The 21,577-nt window shown below is 37.1% G+C and overlaps 1 protein-coding gene across 2 annotated transcripts in view; it reads right to left on the bottom strand.

The window, feature by feature from the left end:
* Positions 1-21,577, bottom strand: part of KDM4C (lysine demethylase 4C) — a 286,073-nt gene that overhangs the window by 58,500 nt on the left and 205,996 nt on the right. For both annotated transcript variants that reach the window (XM_032206225.1, XM_032206226.1), the window contains 2 exons: positions 16,517-16,572; positions 10,430-10,538 (listed from right to left, as the gene is read on the bottom strand). In XM_032206225.1, coding sequence (XP_032062116.1) covers positions 10,430-10,538; positions 16,517-16,572 — 165 coding nt within the window. The remainder of the gene's footprint in view (positions 1-10,429; positions 10,539-16,516; positions 16,573-21,577) is intronic.

Genomic DNA, 21,577 nt, shown 5'->3' with positions numbered 1-21,577 from the left:
TCCAGCCAGCCTCTGTGGCTAACATGTTGGCTTAACATTAAAAGATAAGGTAGAAGCTACAATTCTACATGTATTAAAGCAAGGCCATTAATGGGACACCATGCAAAAGAGTGAAGGATCATGTGTATTAACCCTTCCCCAGGATAAGAAGGTCTTCAAAACAAAGATTCTATTTGCAGTGTCTTGTTTGTTTACAGCCCTGTGGAATTAAACTTGCATAAGAACACATCTATGGTTTATTGTTCTGATGTCCAAAAAGCAGAGGAATACATAATTTATCAAATCCAATTCAGGATATTTTCAACAGCCTCTATTTGTGTTCACATCCCACTTTTATCTGCCCAATTTAACAAAGTTAGATTTTATGCAATATGAAGTTAACATATTCATTACACGTTTTATGAACTTTACACCAAATTTATATATGATTTTGTTACAATAGAGAATTCTCTTGTACACAGTGTTGCTCTGTAATATAAAGTCTATGGGAGAAATTGCAAGATGAAGTAGGCTGCGGTGCCATCATTACGATGTTGACACATAGCTTTATGACTTGTATTTGTCAGACTTGGACAGTGTAGTCTCTCAGCTTGCCAAGTGCCCTGCTGTGATAAGGTGCAAGGAATAAGTAAGCTGCTTAAGTTCAGAGCTGACAAGACAGATGTAATGCTTGCTAGTAATGAAAACAACATACAGCCATTCTTGAAGACCACACAGTCAAATGTACTAAATGTGCCTCGCAAATGATCGCATGCCACTATATAATACAATAGAAAATGCCACTCCTCCAGAGAGGAAATGTTTTCTTCCATTGTTTGGGGGTCATTTAAGACAGTCACCTACAGTGCTGTCGCCTGTGGCTATCCAAAAGGTCATACCTTCTTCTGATATGGATGGGATGCAAAAGAGAAGGATGCAACAAACAACTGTTAAAAGAGACACACCGTAAACAAAGGGAGGACAAAACTCTAGTCTTTAAAAGAATGTGCCGTTTTTTTTCTATAATAAAAATTGTCTCAAACAGGGATCCCTCATCCTTTTTCTTGGAAACTGCAGATAAAGAAAGCTCAGATAGCATTACTTTGACTCATGGCAAAAGGTAATCCCTGGCAGCAGTCCAGCAAACCTTCTTTGCTCCTTGAAATGAACGTTAACCTGAGTTCCTCCAAATTCCTAGGATTTGCTGCTCATCTCAATTTACCGCTTTCTTCAGTAGGTCTTTCTGAATATTATTTCAACCAGCAAACAGATTTTAAAAGGGAAACTAATATCCGCTTGTGCAGACAGGATCTCAAGCTTATAACTTGGACCACACCTTTTCCAGGGAGCTACTTTGACAATCGTGTTCCAGGAATCACCACGGCAATGCCTTCTGGCACAGAAATATGAAAAAGAAAAGGGCAGGGGAAAAAATGGCTTTAATTACTAAAAATACAAACTTAACCTCTGAAAGGTAAACATTTTAACTGTGCTTAGCTTTCAACTGTTTCTAATGATATCCAAATACCTATCTAAGTACCTTAGAAATTACTCATCATTCTATCCTTTAAACATCTGAAAATCATAAAACAGTGAGGTTTAAAGGATATAATACAATGAGAACTTAAAGGAGTAAATGTCTAACAGAATGATACAGAAGTGCCCACTGATACTAGTCAGGAGGCCTTCTTTACGATATATGTAATGTGTTTGTAGTCAATGGTACAGCAAATTTTATTTAAACAGCCTAAGACTCACTGGTAATAAAAAGGAAAGCTTCTAAAAAAAATTAAAAATTCCTTTTTAGGGTCCGGTTAGTCAAACTAGTAATGATACTTCAGCTTGAAATAGCTGACCCTGAGCACAGAAACAATAATTTTTCTGTAAGAAAAATTCTCTTTTAAATTTACCTTTTAAAAGTATCTTAATTTGTTGTATATTCAATCACCATAAAAACAAGAAAGAAAAAAAACACCTCATATTATAAAAGTGTCTCTGTACTTGTCAGTGCAGTGATCAGACCTAAGTTTTCCTGACCTCTCCAAATACATTTAAAACAAAAACAAAAACAAAAACAACAACAAAAAAAAAACCACAGCAGTTTTAAATGAAACAATGTTTCTGTCCTTGTTTCAGTTAGAACAGAGTTAATTTGCTTCCTAGTAGCTGGTAGGGTGCTATGTTTTGTCTTAGGATGAGAAGAGTGCTGATAACATGCTGATGTTTTAATTGTTACAGAGCAGTGCTTACACCAAGCCAAGGACGTTTCAGCTTCTTGCTCTGTTCTGCCAGTGGGCAGGCTGGGGGTGCAGCAAGAGCTGGGAGGGGAGAGACCCAGAACAGCTGACCCGAACTGGCCAAAGGGGTATTCCATACCATCTGACGTCATGCTAAACAGTATATAGGGGTGGCTAGCCACAACAGTATATATATATATATATAGGTGGCTAGCTTAAACAGTATATAGGGGGGGCCGGACTGCTCGGGATTAGGCTGGGCATCGGTCAGCGGGTGGTGAGCAATTGCATTGTGCATCACTTGTTTTGTACGCATTAGTAGTAGTAGTACTATTATCATCATTATTGTTATTATTATTATTATTGTTATTATTATTTTTCTGTCTTAATAAACTGTCTTTATCTCAGCTCACAGGCTTCACTTTCCCGTTTCTCTCCCCCATCCTAGAGAGGGAGGGGGTAGGTTGAGTGAACAGCTGTGTGGTGTTTAGCTGCCGGCAGGGTTAAACCACAACAGTTTCATAAAGCGTTATTTAAATTCTGCACTCTACTCTATACACATTTAATCCTTGCTGGCTGCTATACCTATGTCAGAGCAAGCACATGTACATGTATTTCTGTCTCTTTCCTGGCTGTTTTCATTTTCACAATTTTTCTTTTCCATTCTACATGTTGTATCATTTTCTAAATCAAATGTTTTTCTACACAAAATTTTGATACACAGTTACAAAAAAAAAAAAAAAAAAGGTTCAAAAAAAAAAAAACCAAACCTAAAAATAATGTAAATTTTAATTTAGAAATAATTCCAAATTTTAGAATGTCCACCAGCACCCATCATTTATGTTCCTGAGGAAATAAAGTAACTCTTAACAACCTAACGGAACACTATTTTCATAATCCTACACACTAAGCAATATTTTTCTCAGCAACATAGTGTCACCAGCCTTGACAAAAGAGGAAGATAAACTATGGCATAAAATGACTTATCAAATATTACAGTGTGTGCAAAGCCCAGATGAATAACCACAGAATGAGACCCCAATTCAATAAATCCATTTTCTCCCTGTTCAAATAGGACCTCCTACCTTATTGGTCAAATCAGATCTTGCAAATGCATTCCAGTAAAAAATTAAGCTTTTATATTAAATACAATCAGAAGCCCTTTTGCCCTTTTGGACAAAAACTATTTCTGTCCCTGAATACCCAAATCATATTTGAAAGTGGTCTCTGACCTTTAAAGCATGTAAGCACTTCTGAAAGCTTTATTAGGAGGTTGAAATAAATTCAAGGCAAAAATGAAAATAATTTCAGCGTTTCTATACATATATATTAATAAAAATGTTATAAAAATCTTTTTTTTTTTTTAACTTATGCAAAGTAAAACCATGTACATAACTGATGCTCCTCATGTTTTTCAGTTGCTCCTTTGCTGTCATCAAATTATTAGAGGTCAGAGAGTTATTCCATGCTTGACAATGTAGAATATCATCTATGAAATTAAATGATTCTTTACTGTTGACATTATTATTCAATTCAAAACTTAGTATTTAATTTAGCTCTTCAGTGACATTCGCCTTTGGACAGCTACCTGTTTAACTCATGATTTAGCTTTGTCAAACAGCTAAACTGCCAGTTTGTCTATGGACACAAATAATTATACACGTGAGCTCATCTATACGCAAATACAGATTGCATAGATGCATAGACAGAAATGAACTTAAAACATACACCCGAGTCTGATTATCAGACTTACACAGCTTAAAAAAAAATTAGTAATATAGGAAATACCCATTTTATTGCTTACAGTTCTCTCTGTTCACTAATAAAAAGAAATTCAGAGGACCAGTTAACGTTTTAACCACTCTGCTTTCATTGATACAGATGGGTCCAATTCCACAGACATTATTTGTAGTAAGACATATCTGATGTTTTCCATATTTTTCTGAAGTCTTTAAAGTTTGGTGCTGCTGCTAGATACAAATTTAACAGTTTGCAATAGGAGCTGCTCATTGTAGCAGATTATTCAAATAGTAAGTACTACACGGCCATCAGTGTACATTCTTTTAACACGCTTATTAAAAATCGAATGAATGTTGCAACTAAAGCATGTAAACTAAATTGTATTTTGTGCATGATTGCAATGAGTCACTAAATTTTAAACTAATTATATATTTTAGTAGCTTAATCAACTATCAGATCATTTTTACTTTAAAATTTGTAATTGAAAAAGTGTGCTACTTAATGGTATTTCACTGTTTTTTTTAAATGAAATATTTCAAAATTGATCACAAAATTTGTCTATTTTACTCCCATTTTCTGTGACAGTGCAATGTGATAGTTAATTCATAAATTTATGTATGGTAAAATGATTGTCCTCTATTGTCCTTCCAGCAATATTTTTGGAAACGTTGAAGAGCAATTAATACCTCTTTGTATTACCAGAAATGCATGGCAACACTGGTATACTCACTACAAATGTTTATTTACTCTTTCACAAACACAGCTGTGATAGTTTTACTATCCCACTGTAGTTTAATAAATGAATTTTATTACAAATTAAAACACAGAAAATGAGCAGTGTCCTCAAATTTCTTCTTAGGCTCAAATCCTTCTCAGGCTTATATGTTATTAAAATAGAAAGACAGACAGGAGAATATTTGCTCATTCTTTTAAAGCTCATACACATCTTCCATTTGAATCCATTCTTCAGTGGCATACCACAGAGAAACCTCTGTATTTTCAGAATTGATGTACCTTTCAAAACTATAATCTTTGGCTTTCAAGCTCACTATTATTTGCCTTCAGGTGCAAATTTTAAAGTGTATAGGCTTCTAAAAAGAATTTTATGGCTTCAGCCAGATACTGAAAGGCTTGTAGATCAGTCATCATCACAGTGTAAATTTCTTTTCAAAATAATGTTCCTCACTCAGAGTACACTTGTGCTTATACTTGGTTCACTTGTCAAATACAAATTTGAGGTCATCAAAAGCTTCAGGGCAACTTCAGCTATTCCAAAACTCATTTTCTACCTCTATTTTGTTGGAGAAATAGGATTTCAAATGTAAAAATAATAGGAAGCTCTACAGATAAAGATACAAAGCCATATTATGTGCATGCTTCAGTACAGCATTGCAGTGGCTGCCTGTAAAGACAGACAATCCAATATCCAAGCATTTTAAAACACTAACAGTATAAAAAGCAGACAATGCATCCTGCAATAGAGTTGATATGTATTCTATTCAAAACATGATTTTAGAATTGACATCTTAAATACATAGGTTTAGGAACAGATGCTAATGTTTCTATTTAAATGTTTTTTTTACAGCAGATGAAACACTGAAACACTCCCATTTATAATATCTACTGTTCATTATAAGTCACGCGTCTGACAAGGGTAAATGAAATTACGTTCCGTATTCCTGCTGGCTTAGGCTCCTTGGCCATATAATAGGAAATGTTTGTATTTAATCTATTTTTAAGTTGTATGTTTTATTGAAATAGAATGACAGATGAGAGTAGTTATTCTTTCTTTTAAAAGCTGGGTTTATGTTTGAGAGGTCAGCCTCATTTTTCATCCCCCAAGATTTTTTTCCTGCAGCTATAGTTCAAATCTATAATTACAGCTAAGTAATTAACATTCTTTCGAAAGCAGAGACCATCTAAATACTTGGAGAAAACCTTTTCCATTGTCAAAGTAAAATGGAGTTTTTTTCATGGACTTTGACAAGTCTAGGAATCCACAGTCTGTTTTCTATGACCCAAAGCCTCTTAAACAGCCAAAAAGTTTTCAAAAGCAGGAGTTTATACCCAAGCTTCTCTCAGACACTTAAGGACATGCAGAATAAAGCAAAAATAAGAAAAAAATAAATAAACTCAGCTACAAACCCAAGTTTTATCTACTTTGGGTAAGCAGTTAAGATGCCATTAAGCTATGTTGGGATGGAAGCTGATACCACAAATCCACTGAGTCATGGCGTAAACTTTCCACAAATCACACACCCATTCCATATGGCCACCAGCTGAAGCTCAACATATGTATTCAGACAGATTGCATGTGGTCCCCCCTCAACACTATAACTTCTCATCAACTTTGTCTCCTCTTTTACCTCCTCCTACCATTTTCACTATGAAGAAACACTACTAAAATTGCTATTTGTTTATTGTCTCTCTTTAAATTTAATTGTACAACTGCTGTTAGAACTGGGAGACCCCTAGACCATCCCAACTAACAGCACATACCAGACAGTCCAGTGATTATCAGCAGCCAGTGTGTGTTTAGTGATGAGACTCAGTAGGTCAGGTCGACAGTTGCGCTTGATTATCTTGAACATCTTTCCCAACCTACATGACTCTATTATTCTAAGTATCTGCAGACCAGCTGTAGTTTACAGTTTAAAATATATATTGTGGTAAGGATCTTTGATACATTTCATTCTAGAACCTGAGCATAAACCTCTGTATTCTACATCCAATGTATTTTCCTCCTAGCTTGATAATCACAAACTGTAATTTCACATGACTGTTAGAACTCAAAGTGTCTGATGGATGTGATCACACAAGCTGAATCTAAAAGCCTGACCGAGGCCTGACTCTGACAAAAGAGACCAGGGCAATCTAATTTTCCCATCCACACAACTATCAAAGAAAGATAAAAGTTATTGTCACAGAAAGATAAAGAGGAGAGGTATAGCGCCTTTGTGAGTTTCTCTCTATACTGAGGTTGAGTGGGAGGCCTCTTGCTTCCACATGAAAAGTCAGCTAGATCCCATCAGTATTATGAATATATACCCCTGAAATACAATGTATTACACAACCAGTTTTATTTCAACACACTATGTAGCATATTATTTTCTTTTACATTCCCCTATGAAAGATGAAGCACCAAAATCTTTTGTTACTATTGGTTTAGACTCTATCCACTAGCATTAAAGAACCTTTTTCAAGGGAATTAATTTTTAATGAACATTTCAATGTGTCATGTGAACTTTCAGCAATGACAGAACATGACACATAACCCACTGAAAAAAAGCTGGAGAAACATGACAACATTTTGTCATTCTATAAAAACAAAACCCCACTAATTTGCAAACATGAAATTGTTGGATAAAAAAAATAACAGCTACTGTAAATTCAATATAAATACTGACTTCTACTCTGGGAGAAATCAGTGTATGTTGAATATTTAATAATAGAAAGATTGATAGAAAACACACAGATTTCAACCCAAAAAATGCCTGGCGAATTAAATCTATTTAATAGCAATTGGTATACATACCAACCAGGCAATAAAAACAGCCTTCCAATATGTTCACATTTGCACAGATGTTATTTAATTTGTCAAAAAGAAAACACTGACTTTTTATTTCCTTTGATATTCCTTTGTAGATGATACATTACAGAAAATGTCAACTCAATCTCTAAAGATCTCTGAAAATAGTAAATGTTCTGCTTACTTCTTATTATTTCAGAGAGAGAAAGACAGGAAGGGGGGGGGAAGGGAAAGTAAGGAGGGAAGAGAGGAAGGAATGCAGACAGGAAAAGGGAAGACAGTTCAAAATATTTAAAATATTTTAAACAACTAGAACTAGTTACTCTTATATCGAGTCTTACATAGAGTCCTACAAACACTCTATAAAGTGTTTGTAACACTCTACAAACACTCTACTCTTACAAAGAGTCTCTCTCCATCTTTTTTTTAAGTCCACTTCACGTACTGAAAGGACACGATGAGGTCATCCTTGGAGCCTTCTCTACTTTAGGCTGAAGAGCCCCAGCTCTCTCAGCCTTTCTTCATAGGAGAGGTGCTCCAGCCCTCTCATTAACTTCGTGTTCCTCCCCTGGACCTGCTCTAACAGATCAACATCCTTATTGTGCTGGTGGCTCAGACCTGGGTGCAGCATGCCAAGTGGGGCCTCACAAGGGCAGAGCAGAGGGGGACAATCACCTCTCTCAACCTGCTGGCCACTCCCCTCTTGATGCAGCCCAGGAATATAGAGCCTTTAAGAGATAGTCAAACTGCATACTTCCCTTAAATTAGGACAAGCATAGCTACTTCAATATAAATTCAATGCCAGAAACTAAGTCTTGGAAAAGTAAGATTTAACGAGCCAATCCCAGATTAGAGTGCTGCATTCCCTCACAGTAAGGGTATCCACTACTGGGGGAATTCTATATATATTACTGCTTTAAAGTATCCTGCCTCTGATTTTATTGTATTCAGCTGAGTTCCTTCATCACAGTATTAATTCCACTCAAATATACTAACTCTTTTATTATTTATTTTTTTAAAGGAAAACAAGCACTGTATTTTAAAACATTCAGGGACTCACAGGAGACCAAAAGGGTGTACGTAGCTAAATACAGTCTGTAGTGCCTCAGTGTAATTTTATATTGATGGAGGCTTCAAGAACTGAAAAAATACTAAGGACTGTAACCCATCTTTTATCAACTGCAGGAAAGAAGAAAAAGTTGTCAGTTATGAACAAATTCTTAGTATAATTGCCTCATATTTTACAGAAATGACCTAAGAATTGTAAATCCTGAAACCTCACAATTTTTGTGCATTTTGGCTCCATATCTTTATAGTCAGTAATTTAAAATTAATTTGAGCCGTCTCCAGAAGGCTCCTACTGCTTTTACACAGTTCAAGTCATGGACAGCCCATCAGAACGTGAATTTCAACACCTGGTAAATTAAACATTTTTGTGGTTTCAATCTCTAAATCAACCATTTCTGATCAGACACATGTCTGTGACTGTTTAAGATCCTCAAAAAATATAACTGAACATAAAATTAATTCTCAGTGCTTCTACTGGTTGTATTTTCTGATTAGGAAGAATTTGTGACTCTCTTCAAACTCATTAAGAAGACTCTGTAGGTTCAAATAGGATTCTGAGAGATTTTGTCAGTGTGGGAACAAGAAGAGCATGCAAGTATATTGAAACAGCAAGAAAAAAAAATCCATGGTTTAATGTTCTGAGGCAAGAAACTGGAGGGAAGGATGGTGAAAAAACATTTAGACCATTCAACATTTTCCACAGAGGGTATTAAACTAAACAAATACCAAAATAGCATTCAGGAATATTTTTTAAATTGTGGAAGTAATTAGCTTTCAACATTTTTTGTACTAAGTTATACATAAAGTGTTTAAAAATACGCTTTATGTGATTCAAAAAAGGGATATGGAAAACAAACTTTAGATTTTTTGAACAAAAATATAGAACAAATTACCATTTGAAAGACATCTAATTTAAAGATGCATCTCCACATTCATAAAAATAGCTACAAAACATAATGAATGAAATGAAAATGTAACAAAAAGGTTAATAGTTCAAAATGATGGAGTAAAAGGAGCTAATATAAAGTCAGGTAGGTCAAGAAATATTTTTGAAATAGCACGGAGCAGATGCAGAAAAGCGATGGCATCATTGCCCAGCATGTTTCCATGTCCACTAGTCACTTTCTGTTTATCAGAAGATGATATCACAGTGACGCAAATGCTGGCAAATTTAGTAATTCTCATGTAACACGGTAAGGAAAATTCTCCTCCATGCTGCATGTCTTCTGATTTCGTACATCAACTTTCCAGAATGGCAGTGTTATTCAGGATGTAGCACAGGGTACAACTGTTAGTAATGGATGTATTTGTATTTATGTTTTACATCCGCTTTAAAAATTCTTCAGGAAACAGTTTGGTAGGGTTTTTTAGTCCAATATAATGTGTGATCTGTTTTGTGCACATTTTTCAATACCCAGATGGCAGAGATACTGCTTGACAACCAGATCATACATCCTTTTACCTCAACAAATTGTTCCTTGAGGCAAAAATACATAATAAGAAGACCTCACAAACATGTACTATGTGATACTCATAGCCTGGGTTTCAACACTTTCATGACCAACACAGTTACAAAAGTTAAACATTCACAGTTGACACTGGTCAAGTTTGTTGTCATTCTTTTGGGGGAACGCAGGTATGAATTTCTCTCTCATCAAGTACTAAAGGTTGTCAAAAGTGTTAATGAAATGCCATTATATGTCAAAAGCAAGAATCCAATCTTGATAAAATCCCTGATACTTGCTCATAACCTTAAACAGTTTACTGTTCTGTACTTTGCAATAGCAATCACAAATCAGATTTTGAATACATTTCAAAATGTTGGGACACCTTATTAGCAAAGAATACATCAAGTATGTATGAATATACTACTCACCAATTTCAATCTTTGTAAAGGTATTCTGCTAGTGTCTATTGGTGTACGTTCCAAAACATTAACAAATCTCACTTCTGGAATGGCAATTGCACACATTACATGCGCCCACCTGTGAAAAGCAGCAAGTCAAGAATACCACCAAAAAAAACATAGAAATATGAGTGTCAAGATGTTTCATTACTTGTATTTTGTTTGTTTCATTTTTAAAAGGCAACCATCTCCAGGTATTTCCCTTATTAGGATTTCTGAAGATTTCTTTGAAACGTTAACAAACTTTACAATACTAGCACTTCATGTGAATATCATTTCTGACTGGCTTTTTATGACAACTTTTTTCTTGAAAATTATTTTTCATATTCAATTTGTTAAGTGCAATACTATTGTAGGTGTGCTATTCAGGTGCACATGCACAGACTATTTTATCCATATGCAATTTATGACCTTCAACATTTTCACAGAATCATAGAACATCCCAAGTTGGAAGGGACCCACAAGGATCATGCAGTCCAATTACTGGCTCCATACAGGATACCAAAAATCAGACCATGTGTATGAGAGTGTTGTCCAAATGCTTCTTGAACTCCAGCAGGCTCAGTGCATTGACCACTGCCCTGGGGAGCCTGTCCCAGTGCCGGACCACACTCTAGGTGCAGAAGCTTCCCCTAACACCCAGCCTGACCCACCCCTGTCCCAGCTCCATGCCAGTCCCTCGGGTCCTGTTGCTGTCCCCAGAGAGCGGAGTTCAGCGCCTGCCCCTCCGCTCCCCTCGTGAGGGAGCTGCAGGCCGCCATGAAGCCTCCCCTCGGCCTGCTCTGCTCAGGGCTGAGCAAACCAATGGACCTCAGCTGTTCCTCATACATCTTCCTGGTGAGACATTCCACTATCCTTGTTGCCCTACTTTGGACACTCTTCAATAGTTTTATGTCCTTAAACTGTGGTGCCCATAACTGCACACAGTACTCAAGGTGAGGCTGCACAAGCACAGAGTAGAGCAGGACAATCACTTCCTGTGACTGGCTAGCAATGCTATGCTTGATGCACCATAGGATACAGCTGGCCCTTTAGGCTGTCAGGGCATGCTGTTAACTCAAGTTCATCTTGCCATTGACCAGAACATCCCAGGTGGATCATACACACTTGCTCTGTTAAATTTCATACAGCTGGTGATTGCTTAACTTAGTACCATCTGCAAACTTACTTAGTATGCATTCAAGTCTTGTGCCCAGAACATTTATAAAAACATTGAATAAAACTGGCCCTAGAATGGTGCCCTGCAGAACCCCACTAGTAACTGGTTGCCAGTCCAATGTAGCCCCATTAACCATAACGTTTTGAGCCCAACCTATCAGACTACTGTTCACCCTTCAAGTAAGATTTTGTCAAGAAGATATATGCTGTACATTTTGTCTGGAAGGATGTTGTTACAGACAGTACTAAAAGCTTTGCAGGAAAACATGTCTACTGGCTTCCACTGGTCTATAAGGTGGGCAACTTTGTCATGAAAGGAAATGAAGTTAGTAACTCCCATAACAATCTTTTCCATAATTTTACCCGGCATTGAAGTATGACTGACAGGCTTGCAGTTATTAGGGTCTTCCTTCTTACCCTTCTTGAAAACTGGGACAACATTTCATAGAATCACAGAATCATAATATCATTAAGACTGGAAAAAAACTCCAAGATCATCTGGTCCAACTGTCCCCCAACCACCAATATCACCCACTAAGCCATGTCCCTAAGTACCACATCCAACCTTTTCTAAAACACCCCCAGGGACGGTGACTTTACCACCTTCCTGAGCAACCCATTCCAATGCGTGACTGATCTTTCTTAGAAGAAATGCCTCCTAATTTCCAACCTGAACCTCCCCTGGTGCAACTTGAGGCCATTCCCTCTTCTCCTATCATAATAATATACCAGCTTCCAGTCAACTGGGATCTCTCCAGATTCCCAAGACCACTGAAAAATAACTGAGAGGTCTCACGAGGACATCAGCCAGTTCTTCGATTAACCTAGGATGCATCCCATTGTGCTCCATAAACTTACGGACATTCAGCTGAAGCAACAAATCCAACAAATATTTGGAGTTGGCTGGGAGTTTATTGTTCCCACGGTGATAGTCCTTCAACCCAAGTCTTAGGGGGTCCCAGAGCTCATCACTGACAGAAGTTAGTAAGTCATTAAACGTCTCTGCTTTACCTATATCCTTATTTGTGAGGTGACCAATCTCATCAAGCTACAAGATCAATATTATCTCCGGTCCTTTTTTGCTAATGACAGACTTTTAAAAAAAAACTTTTTGCTGTCCCTTCCCAGTACTAGCCACTTTCAACTCCAATTGAGCTTTGGCCATTCAAATTTTCTCCCTGCAATGGTGAACAGCATTTCTGTTGTCCTCCCATGATACCTGACCTTGTATTGTGTTTATGTAGCAAGGTTTTCGTAGCTGGGGGCTGTAGGGGTGGCTTCTGAAGATTCCAGAAGCTGTCCCATATTAGATAAGGGCCAGTTTCAGCTGGATACAAAAGGGACCTGCTGCTGGCCAGAGCCAAGCCAATAAGCCATGTTGTTTGCACCTCTGTGAGAGCAGACTTAAGAAAGGGAAAAAAAAATGCTGGGCAACAGCAGGTGGGAGAAGAAGGAGTGAGAAGCAGCCCTGCAGCCCCCCAGGTCAGTGCAGCAGGAGGGCAGGAGGTGCTCCAGGCAGGCAGCAGCAATTCCCCTGTGGCCTGTGCAGGGAAAGGCCCCTGGTGGAGCAGCCTGTCCCCCTGCAGCCCATGGGTCCCATATGGAACAGATCTCCATGCTGTAGCCTGTAGAGGAGCCCCTGGTGGAGCAGGTGGATGTGGCCTGGAGGAGGCTGCGGCGCATGGAGAGCCCCCACAGGACCAGGCCCCGGGCCGGAGTTGCAGCCCGTGGAGAGGAGCCCATGCAGGAGCAGGGGGTCTGGGGGGGAGCTGCCGCCCAGCCGTGGGGGACCCGTGCTGGAGCAGTTTGCTCCTGGGGGATGGATGGACCCCGTGGTACACAGCCATGTGGGAGCAGTGCTTGAGGAGCTGCTGCCTGTGGGCAGCCTCTGCAGGCTCAGTTTGGGAAGGACGGCATCCCGTGGGAGGGACCCCACAGGGAGCAGGGGCAGAGAGGGACCTGTGAAGGAGTCGTGAAAATGAAGTACTATAGACTGTCCGCAGCCCCCATTCCCCTGTGTCACTCAGGGGGAGGAGGTGGAAGGGCAAGGAAGTGGATGGGCAAGGTTTTGGTTTACTTTTAGTTTCTCACTGCTCTAGTCTGCTAGTTATAGGCAATATATTATATCACTCTCCGGATGCTGAGTTTGTTTTGACCATGACAATAATTGTTGAGTGATCTCCTTATCATTATCTCAACATTTGAGCCCTTTTGTACTGAGTCTGGCTGGGATGGAGTTAACTTTCCCTGAAGCATCCCATACAGTGCTGTGCTCTGCACCTGTAGCTAGAATAGCACTGGTATCACTCCAGTGTTGTGTCTGCTGCTGAGCAATGCTGGCACTGCATCAGGACTTCCTCCAACCTCACCCCCCAAGAGCCAGCAGGCTGTGGATGGGCAAGAAGTGGGGAGGGAACATCACCAGGGCGGTGTGGAAGGGGAAGGAGAGGGGGGTGCACTCATGAAGATGTTCATCCTCTCAAACAACTGCTGCATGTATTGAGGCCCTGCTTCCTGGACGTGGCTGAACATTGCTTGTTGATAGGAAGTAGATAGTAATTTCTTTTCTTTCTGTGCTTCTGCGCTTCAGCCTTTGCTTGGTTTTTGTTTCTTTTTTTTTTTTTCTTTCACTCTTCCCTTTAATGAAATTATCCTTATCTCAACCTGTGAGTTTTTTTTTTCTTTCTTTCCAGCATACTTCCTTTTTTCCAGGGGAGGGGACGAGTGAGAGAGAGGTTGTGATGGAGTTCAGCTGCCCAGAATGGTAAAATCCCACACCTTTCCATCATACAGATAATATGTGATTATACAAACTATAATATAACATACAGGGACTAAGTAAACTGTTGTCATATAATGTTAAAGTTGTATCTGCCTAAGTGTGAAATAAGAGCTGTATGTAAAGATGATATACCCACTAGTAAGTTATGCAGGTCAGCCCAAATGAAAGCAGATAAAGCATGTAGATCTATCATTTTATTATGGAGACTATTCCACTTATATTTCAACATACAGAAAACATCTCATCTCACTTTGAGAATTCTTTTTTTTTTTACTTCTAGTAACAACTTTTTTTTTTGCTCCTTGCTGCCTGCCTGCAAAAGTGCATTGTCTTAATAGTAGGTGTCTTACCATCTAAGCTTTATGGGGAAAGAAATGCTGTAAATAGAATGTCTATTCGATAAATCTAGACTCAAGCTCTTATACTTTGACGGCTATCAACCTAACAGGACTCGTAAAAATTGCTGTCTTCACTCAAGACGGAATCTCAGCTCTCCTTTACCGCAAATTGTAACTCCCCCACCATGTCTGATTTATAACTTTTTAAATCTAAGTAATGCCAATTCTGCATCTCTAATGAGTATATGAGAGAGAAGGAAGGAACAGAATGATTATGTTGGATTTTCTACTTGTTGGAGAAAAAAAATGGATCATAACCTTCTGAAATGTTTCAAAAGTTTGAAATGGTAGATAGAACAGTGTTAAGTATGGGTGAGGACTCAACATTTTATAGCAACTATAATCTGTTATGCGAACAGGAAAACAAGAGTTGAATGACTTTTACAGAGCTGTTATTTCACAAATCTGTAACAGAAACCTAGAGAGAGATATAATGCAAAACCAAAGACTTCAGGTATAGTTATGCAGAGGAAGACATACTCTGCAGATCCCTGAGTTTTTTCTTTTTTGTCCTATGAATAAATCTTATGAAAAAATTTAAATTAACTGATCTACAAAAAAAAAGACTTATTTTCAAAGATGTAACATGTAATCTGTCAGTTCCAAATATAAAAATGACATCATAAATTCTGTTTAGATTACACAGTTTGTCTTTTTATTATTTTTTTTTCCTGGTTAGAAAAAGCAAGTAACAAATAACTATTATGGGGAGTTTAAAGCAGAGATATAAAGCAGCTAAGTATTTTCATGAGTTTGTCAAAACCTTCATTAATTTGCTAACAATATTAATGCTTCTGAAGATAATTGAATTTTACATACAACCTTCTCCTCAACCAGAAATTTACAAAATGCAGAGAAAAACACTATGCAACCAATTGCAAATGATTGATAAATAAATTCTGGCCTGCTAACTGGAAAAGAACATTGCAGCTAGATGAGCACTTACGACTGTAGTCCAAAGGGATTTATAAAGAAAGTGGTCTACATGATATTGCTAATATACTACTAGTATTTAACTAATTATGTGAAAACCCCAAATGCATGAAGACTGTTTCAGTATTGGGCTTTAAAAATGTTAAGCTGCAACATTTCTCATTTTATTTATTTAGATTACCTGGTATACTGCACTATCATAAAAATGAAAAGAAAAATACTAATGCTAGTATGATAGTATGATGAAAATGTATAATGCTAGTATGATGAAAATACTAATGATAGTATGATGTCAGAAACAATACTATTTTTGACAGTGTATGATAAAAACGTACTTAGAAAAACATTTCAAGTCCAGAAGTATTTTAATATTACTCAGATTAATTAATATAAAATATTGTTTCTAGCAGAAGTTCAAAGGTTCCCTTTTAAATTCTGTAATCACAAATTTCCAGGACTAAAGAAGAATATGCATTTCACTGTTTGGCAAGATTTGACCATGCAAACAATGACAAATGAGCTCTCATTTGCTTCCTTTACACAACAACCAGCAGAATGGAATTTGGAACACATAAGCCTGTGCAAATACCAAAACGAATGTACATTTTAGGTACATTTTCACAAAATGGCAGCTGCACTTTTCAATAGGAATATTTTTAATTCTGCAATGATTCAACTTAAAGGGATACTGTCAAATAATTAAGCTTACAAATGCTCTGTACATGGGAATGGATTGCAAAAAAAATTAAAACAAGAACATGCAATCTTGACGAATATATTACTTACTTCTTGTCAGTAGTTTCCTTTAATGCACCACCTCTCAAATTGCAGAGACAACATTCCTAAAAATAAAAACAGTGTAGAAACAAGTGAGTTTACTGACAGGTTACAAAGCAGTCTTATTCAGCTGATCTTAAGGATATGTAAATTGCTAATGTAATTAAGTGCTGGGTCACAACCTGCCACTTATAAACACTGCATTTCCTTACAGGAAAAATAGAAGAATATATAACAATAAGAGTCATGACTCAAAAAAGCTGAAGAAAAATGTTTTAAATATTAGTCTTGAACAAAGTGATAGAACTACTTTGAAGACAGTAACAAATGAAAAGGCAGTCAGTATTGGAATAGAAAGGCTGCAATTGCCATGCAGCTTACTAAGGTAAAACAAAGTAAAATTATATATAATTAGCTTAATAAAAGTTATATTCTTGACTTGTAAGTAATTGATTCAACTCAAATAACAAAACAAGTCAGTCTTTGCTGTACCGTTTCCTGTAAGACCTTTCCTAAAAACAAGGAAACAACTTTCCTTTCCTTCTTCCTTGCGACAAATAAATTATCTTTGCAATTTAAGCATATAACTTTTTGCCTTACATACCAATACCACTGAGAACTCTCATACAGTACCGCTTTCATCTAATTAGTGTTACTATAGAGGTGTGGAGAAGAGAAATGAGGTTAACTAATTTAACCACAAGAGACCTGGGATGGGACTCAACATATTCAGGTAACAGTTCCCTTTGTAACAGTGAACAATGACCATTCAATCAGGAAATCCATGGGCTTAGGATACCAATTCCTTCAGGTATTCAGAGGAGACTGAGGAGGAACAGGTAGCTTCTGCATTAAAGAGGAAAACTGGAACATAAGGGGGCCGGTATTGCAGCACTTAGCATGTGTTTCAACATATATTGCGTATAACTTTAGGGAGCTTCTTCAATGCAGGAAAAAGCCTCAAAAGCGTAATACTCCATAGGACTACACTCATAATCCATATGATTTTAACTGTTTCTTCCAGAGCCACCCTTTTTACTCAATCAGCTGTACCTTTGTGAGATTCTCACACTGCATCTTATAAAATCTCCTCTTGTATCAAGCCTAACAAAACTGGACAGAGGGGCAGGAGTAGGTGGAATGGAGAACAATCAAAAGAGGGAGGCAGGGAGAAGGGCTGATTATTTCCTCTTTCTCCTCATTGTGTTCACTCTTAAAGGTACAGCAAAATGGTGAGCCAGAATTACTCTAAGAGAACCTACTCTTCCACTTCACATACCAAATACTGTCTAATGTACCATGTCTTATTTTAGGTTCAACTCATTACTCTGTGATGCTGTGCAACTGCTATACATAATTGTCTTTCCAACACGTAATTTCTTTCATATACATAATTACCTTCTAAGTATTTGTAGATACTTAGGGTATCATAACTACTTGGTATGCTTTTTGCCAACCTATATAGGTATTAAATTTTGTCAACCTCTGATCAAGTTGGTTCAAATTATCTTCAATTTTTTTTTCAATGTTTCTTACCCTGCCTTGGATGTCATTAGAATAATTTGGTGCTGCCATCCGCATAGATACACACTCAAGCTATATGAAGAATTATTACTCTTTCTTATCTTGAATAAATTTTGGTTTCAAACACAACACTCAGTTAGTTACTAAAAAGTTACTGAACTGCATGATGCTGACATAAAGACTTTCCCAAACTAGATGGTAAGGAATCAAACTGTTAAGTCTTTATACACTTTCACTGTGCAGAACTGATTCTGTGATAATACAATAAAAATTCCACTAAACAGCTACTGAGCATATTGATGTTTTTCCAATAAAGTACCACTGAAGTCATGGGAAATGTGATTCTAATTGACATTCATTACTCAAGGCATTTACAAGCAGGTACTTACATGTGAAATCTACAGGATGAAAAAGTCTACATATCCTTAAACCTACCTGTGACTCCTGAGGAGTACCAATCACACAACCACAGAGTAATCCTACAGCGCTGTGTCCTCTGCAATCTGATTTATCTTTAGATCCTTGCTTACAAATCAGCAAAGGCAAGATTTATATCTGAGCTCTTCCTTTGATTCACTTCGACATTGTGAGTGAGTGGGTCATCTTTTCTCCTATTAGCATTTAGCTTTATATACAGAGCTTGCCAGCTGAGCTACTGACCAACAGAATGTTCCTTTCCAACCTGTTAGTTTTACATAAGACAGTGGGAAATACAAGATGAAAACAGTAAAAATAGATGGGCAAGCTTCTCCAAAGCCATATGAGAGTAACAAAACAGATGAACCAAGCAGCATAAATATAATACTCAAAATGGAACATCCATTCAGTAAGAGGCAAATACCACATAAGCTCCTCATAGAAAAGGAGCTGTGAGGACTACTTGACAGTCTTTCTCTAACTCATTTGCAGTTTTGAAGGGGCAGGAAGCTTACAATGAAGATGTAGAATAACATCTGCAGATTGGTGAAGAGAACATGAGTCTGATTTAGTAGAAATCTTTGTGGGGAAAAAATCATTTTCCTCTTCAAAATTAAATGCTCAGCTTATCCTTCACCTGTGAATTCCCTCACATGCTTCCTGTTGTTCTTTTTTTTTTTAAATTGAAGCACTTTATTGATATTTATTGTATCAGAGCAATTTGTCATTTGCAAAACAGACTACCTGTCAGTTTTGCAAAATAAAGTAGAGATTCTTGCCCCTAACTTATGAGCTTTGATGTTTTTATTCCAGCTTACTTTGAAATTCAGTACTAGAATGTCAGTGAACTTGTCCTGCTTCTAATTAATACTTTTTACTTTGAAGGAAAAGCTTAATCTGATCTTTTGCTGTGTAGTTTGTTAATGCAACTAGACAGTTCAAGGTCATAAAGTGGAGATGTTTCCCATTTCCCAGTCACCAGGGTCTTTGCTTGATTGCCATGACTCTTCAAACTTGATGGAGAGTGGCTTGGCAATAAGAAGTCATAACCCTTATCCACTAATTGCAAACCTTTCACACTAAGTTAAAAAAAAAAAAAAAAAAAAAAAAAAAAAAAAAGCCAGACAAAAGAAGGTGACTCTAATTATTCTCAGAAGCACCAGCTAGGAAAAAAAAAAAATCTCCTACACACGGCCTGCAGGAACCAAATGTGTTTCTTTCTCAAAGACTACCTATATGAAACGTCAGTGAGTACACAGTGGTGGTAGGCAATAATGAAACAGATTGTTCTCTGGTGGATACAGAACTTGAAAACGACATTGATGTTCATAGCAAATCTGTGTGAGAAGGCCCATAGTTAAAGCCTGTTAGATCTTTTTCTTACATCATCCTTGCTTCGCAAAACATTGTCCTATATCCATGTAGTTTGGCTATAAATTCACCTCCAGTTTCAACATACTGTGAACAATGAAAACACAGGACAGCTGATCAATAGAAATACTAAGATTCCTAGTAAAGGTATACCTGCCATGGATGGCACCGAGATCAGACTACATTAGCAATTATTACATTTGTCCACATCAAAAAAAAAAGTGAGAGAGCTTTCTGTGTGTAAAATCCAGGATAGCAACAGACTTCAGAGCCTGGTCCTAGTACATATCCAGTATTCACTATTACTCTGCAAATCCTTTAAACAAGGATTTTATCACATTTGTATTTGCATGAGATAATAATTTCTTATGCATATTATTTTACACTTATCAAAATTAAACCTTAGAATATTTTAAATTGCTCATCTGCTTAAAAATCTCCATTACATTCTGGAATTATAAAAGAAAACACTCTCTCCTCGTAGCTGCATAAACTAAGCCATTTCCGTATAATTCACAAGCCTTATCACACAAACGTTCACGTCACCTTTTAGATTTTCAGTATAAGCAATGCGTTTTTTCATAACAATACAGATCACATCTGCGGTTTCTGGACTGCACAGTCACCCTTGCTTACAATGAAACAGAATTTTGCAACCAATATTCCTAATCTGGTGTATGCTGTACTATCTATTGCAGCCACTGCTATAAACAACAGTGAAAGTCAATGTGAATTAACCATACTCTCTTTGGTACATACATCCAAAAGATGGATCACCCTTATTGGAATGATATGCCATTACTCAAGCATATTTAGTTACTGTTGCATGGATGAACACAAGGGGAAAAAAAATGTTTGCATTTATTTATACATCAAAATGAATGCATTTGGTTGTTCTTGAGTATTTTTTGCATTCTACCAAAATTGAGTCATATTGACAATGATGCTAATTAAAAAACAGTTTTCACATTTTGATACTTGCACACTTACTTCATCAGCAATGGCATTCTGTGTCAGACAGTAAGCTGTCTGACACAGAAAGGAAACACAGCTCAGTGGAGCCATAGCAGAGAGATGTACATGTATAAGTCAAATAATGTTTTTTCTTGTGGACCACTATGAACGTGTCACACTTGATCCTCTTTCTTTGTTAAACTGCTGTCTCTTTTTAATTCCTGACCCTATATTGACCCTGTAAATTATGATGGCACTTCTGAAGAATAATATTTATCCAGTTAAAAGAAATATACATCTATGTGGGTGGATAAACACAGGGTAAATAAAACATGTTATTCCTAATTAATTTTATCTGACATGTTTCAAAGAACTTCCTCATAAAATGTGGTGACAGAGTCTCCTCCATAATCACCCTAACAATCTTTTCCAGTCTTTTCATATCCCTGCCATCTGGAAGTTTTTCCTAACAGCTAACCTGAAGGTTCCCTGCTGCAGTTTAAGCCTTTTTTTTTTTTTTTTCCTTTTTTTGCTTTTTGCTTTATGCATCATAAACATGAAAAACAGATTGCTCCTTTCATTTTTGCCATTTTCCATCTACAGCTCCTTAGTAGGTTAAACTATCACTACTTTTTAAATCACTATCTTCGTCTGAGGTCACATCTTTCCTTCTGAAATGCAAAGAGAGCAAATTCTCAATAATATTAGGCAGAGCAGGATTAGTTGATGTCTTGAATCCCACATTTCCCTCCACAGTGTTCAATTCTTTGGATAGCACTGACTTTAAGTTCATGCACTGCAACC

Source organism: Aythya fuligula, chromosome Z (assembly GCF_009819795.1).
Source record: "Aythya fuligula isolate bAytFul2 chromosome Z, bAytFul2.pri, whole genome shotgun sequence".
Lineage (NCBI taxonomy): Eukaryota > Metazoa > Chordata > Aves > Anseriformes > Anatidae > Aythya > Aythya fuligula.
The sequence above is the reverse complement of the archived record's forward strand: the minus strand, read 5'-3'. Positions and strand labels throughout refer to the sequence as shown.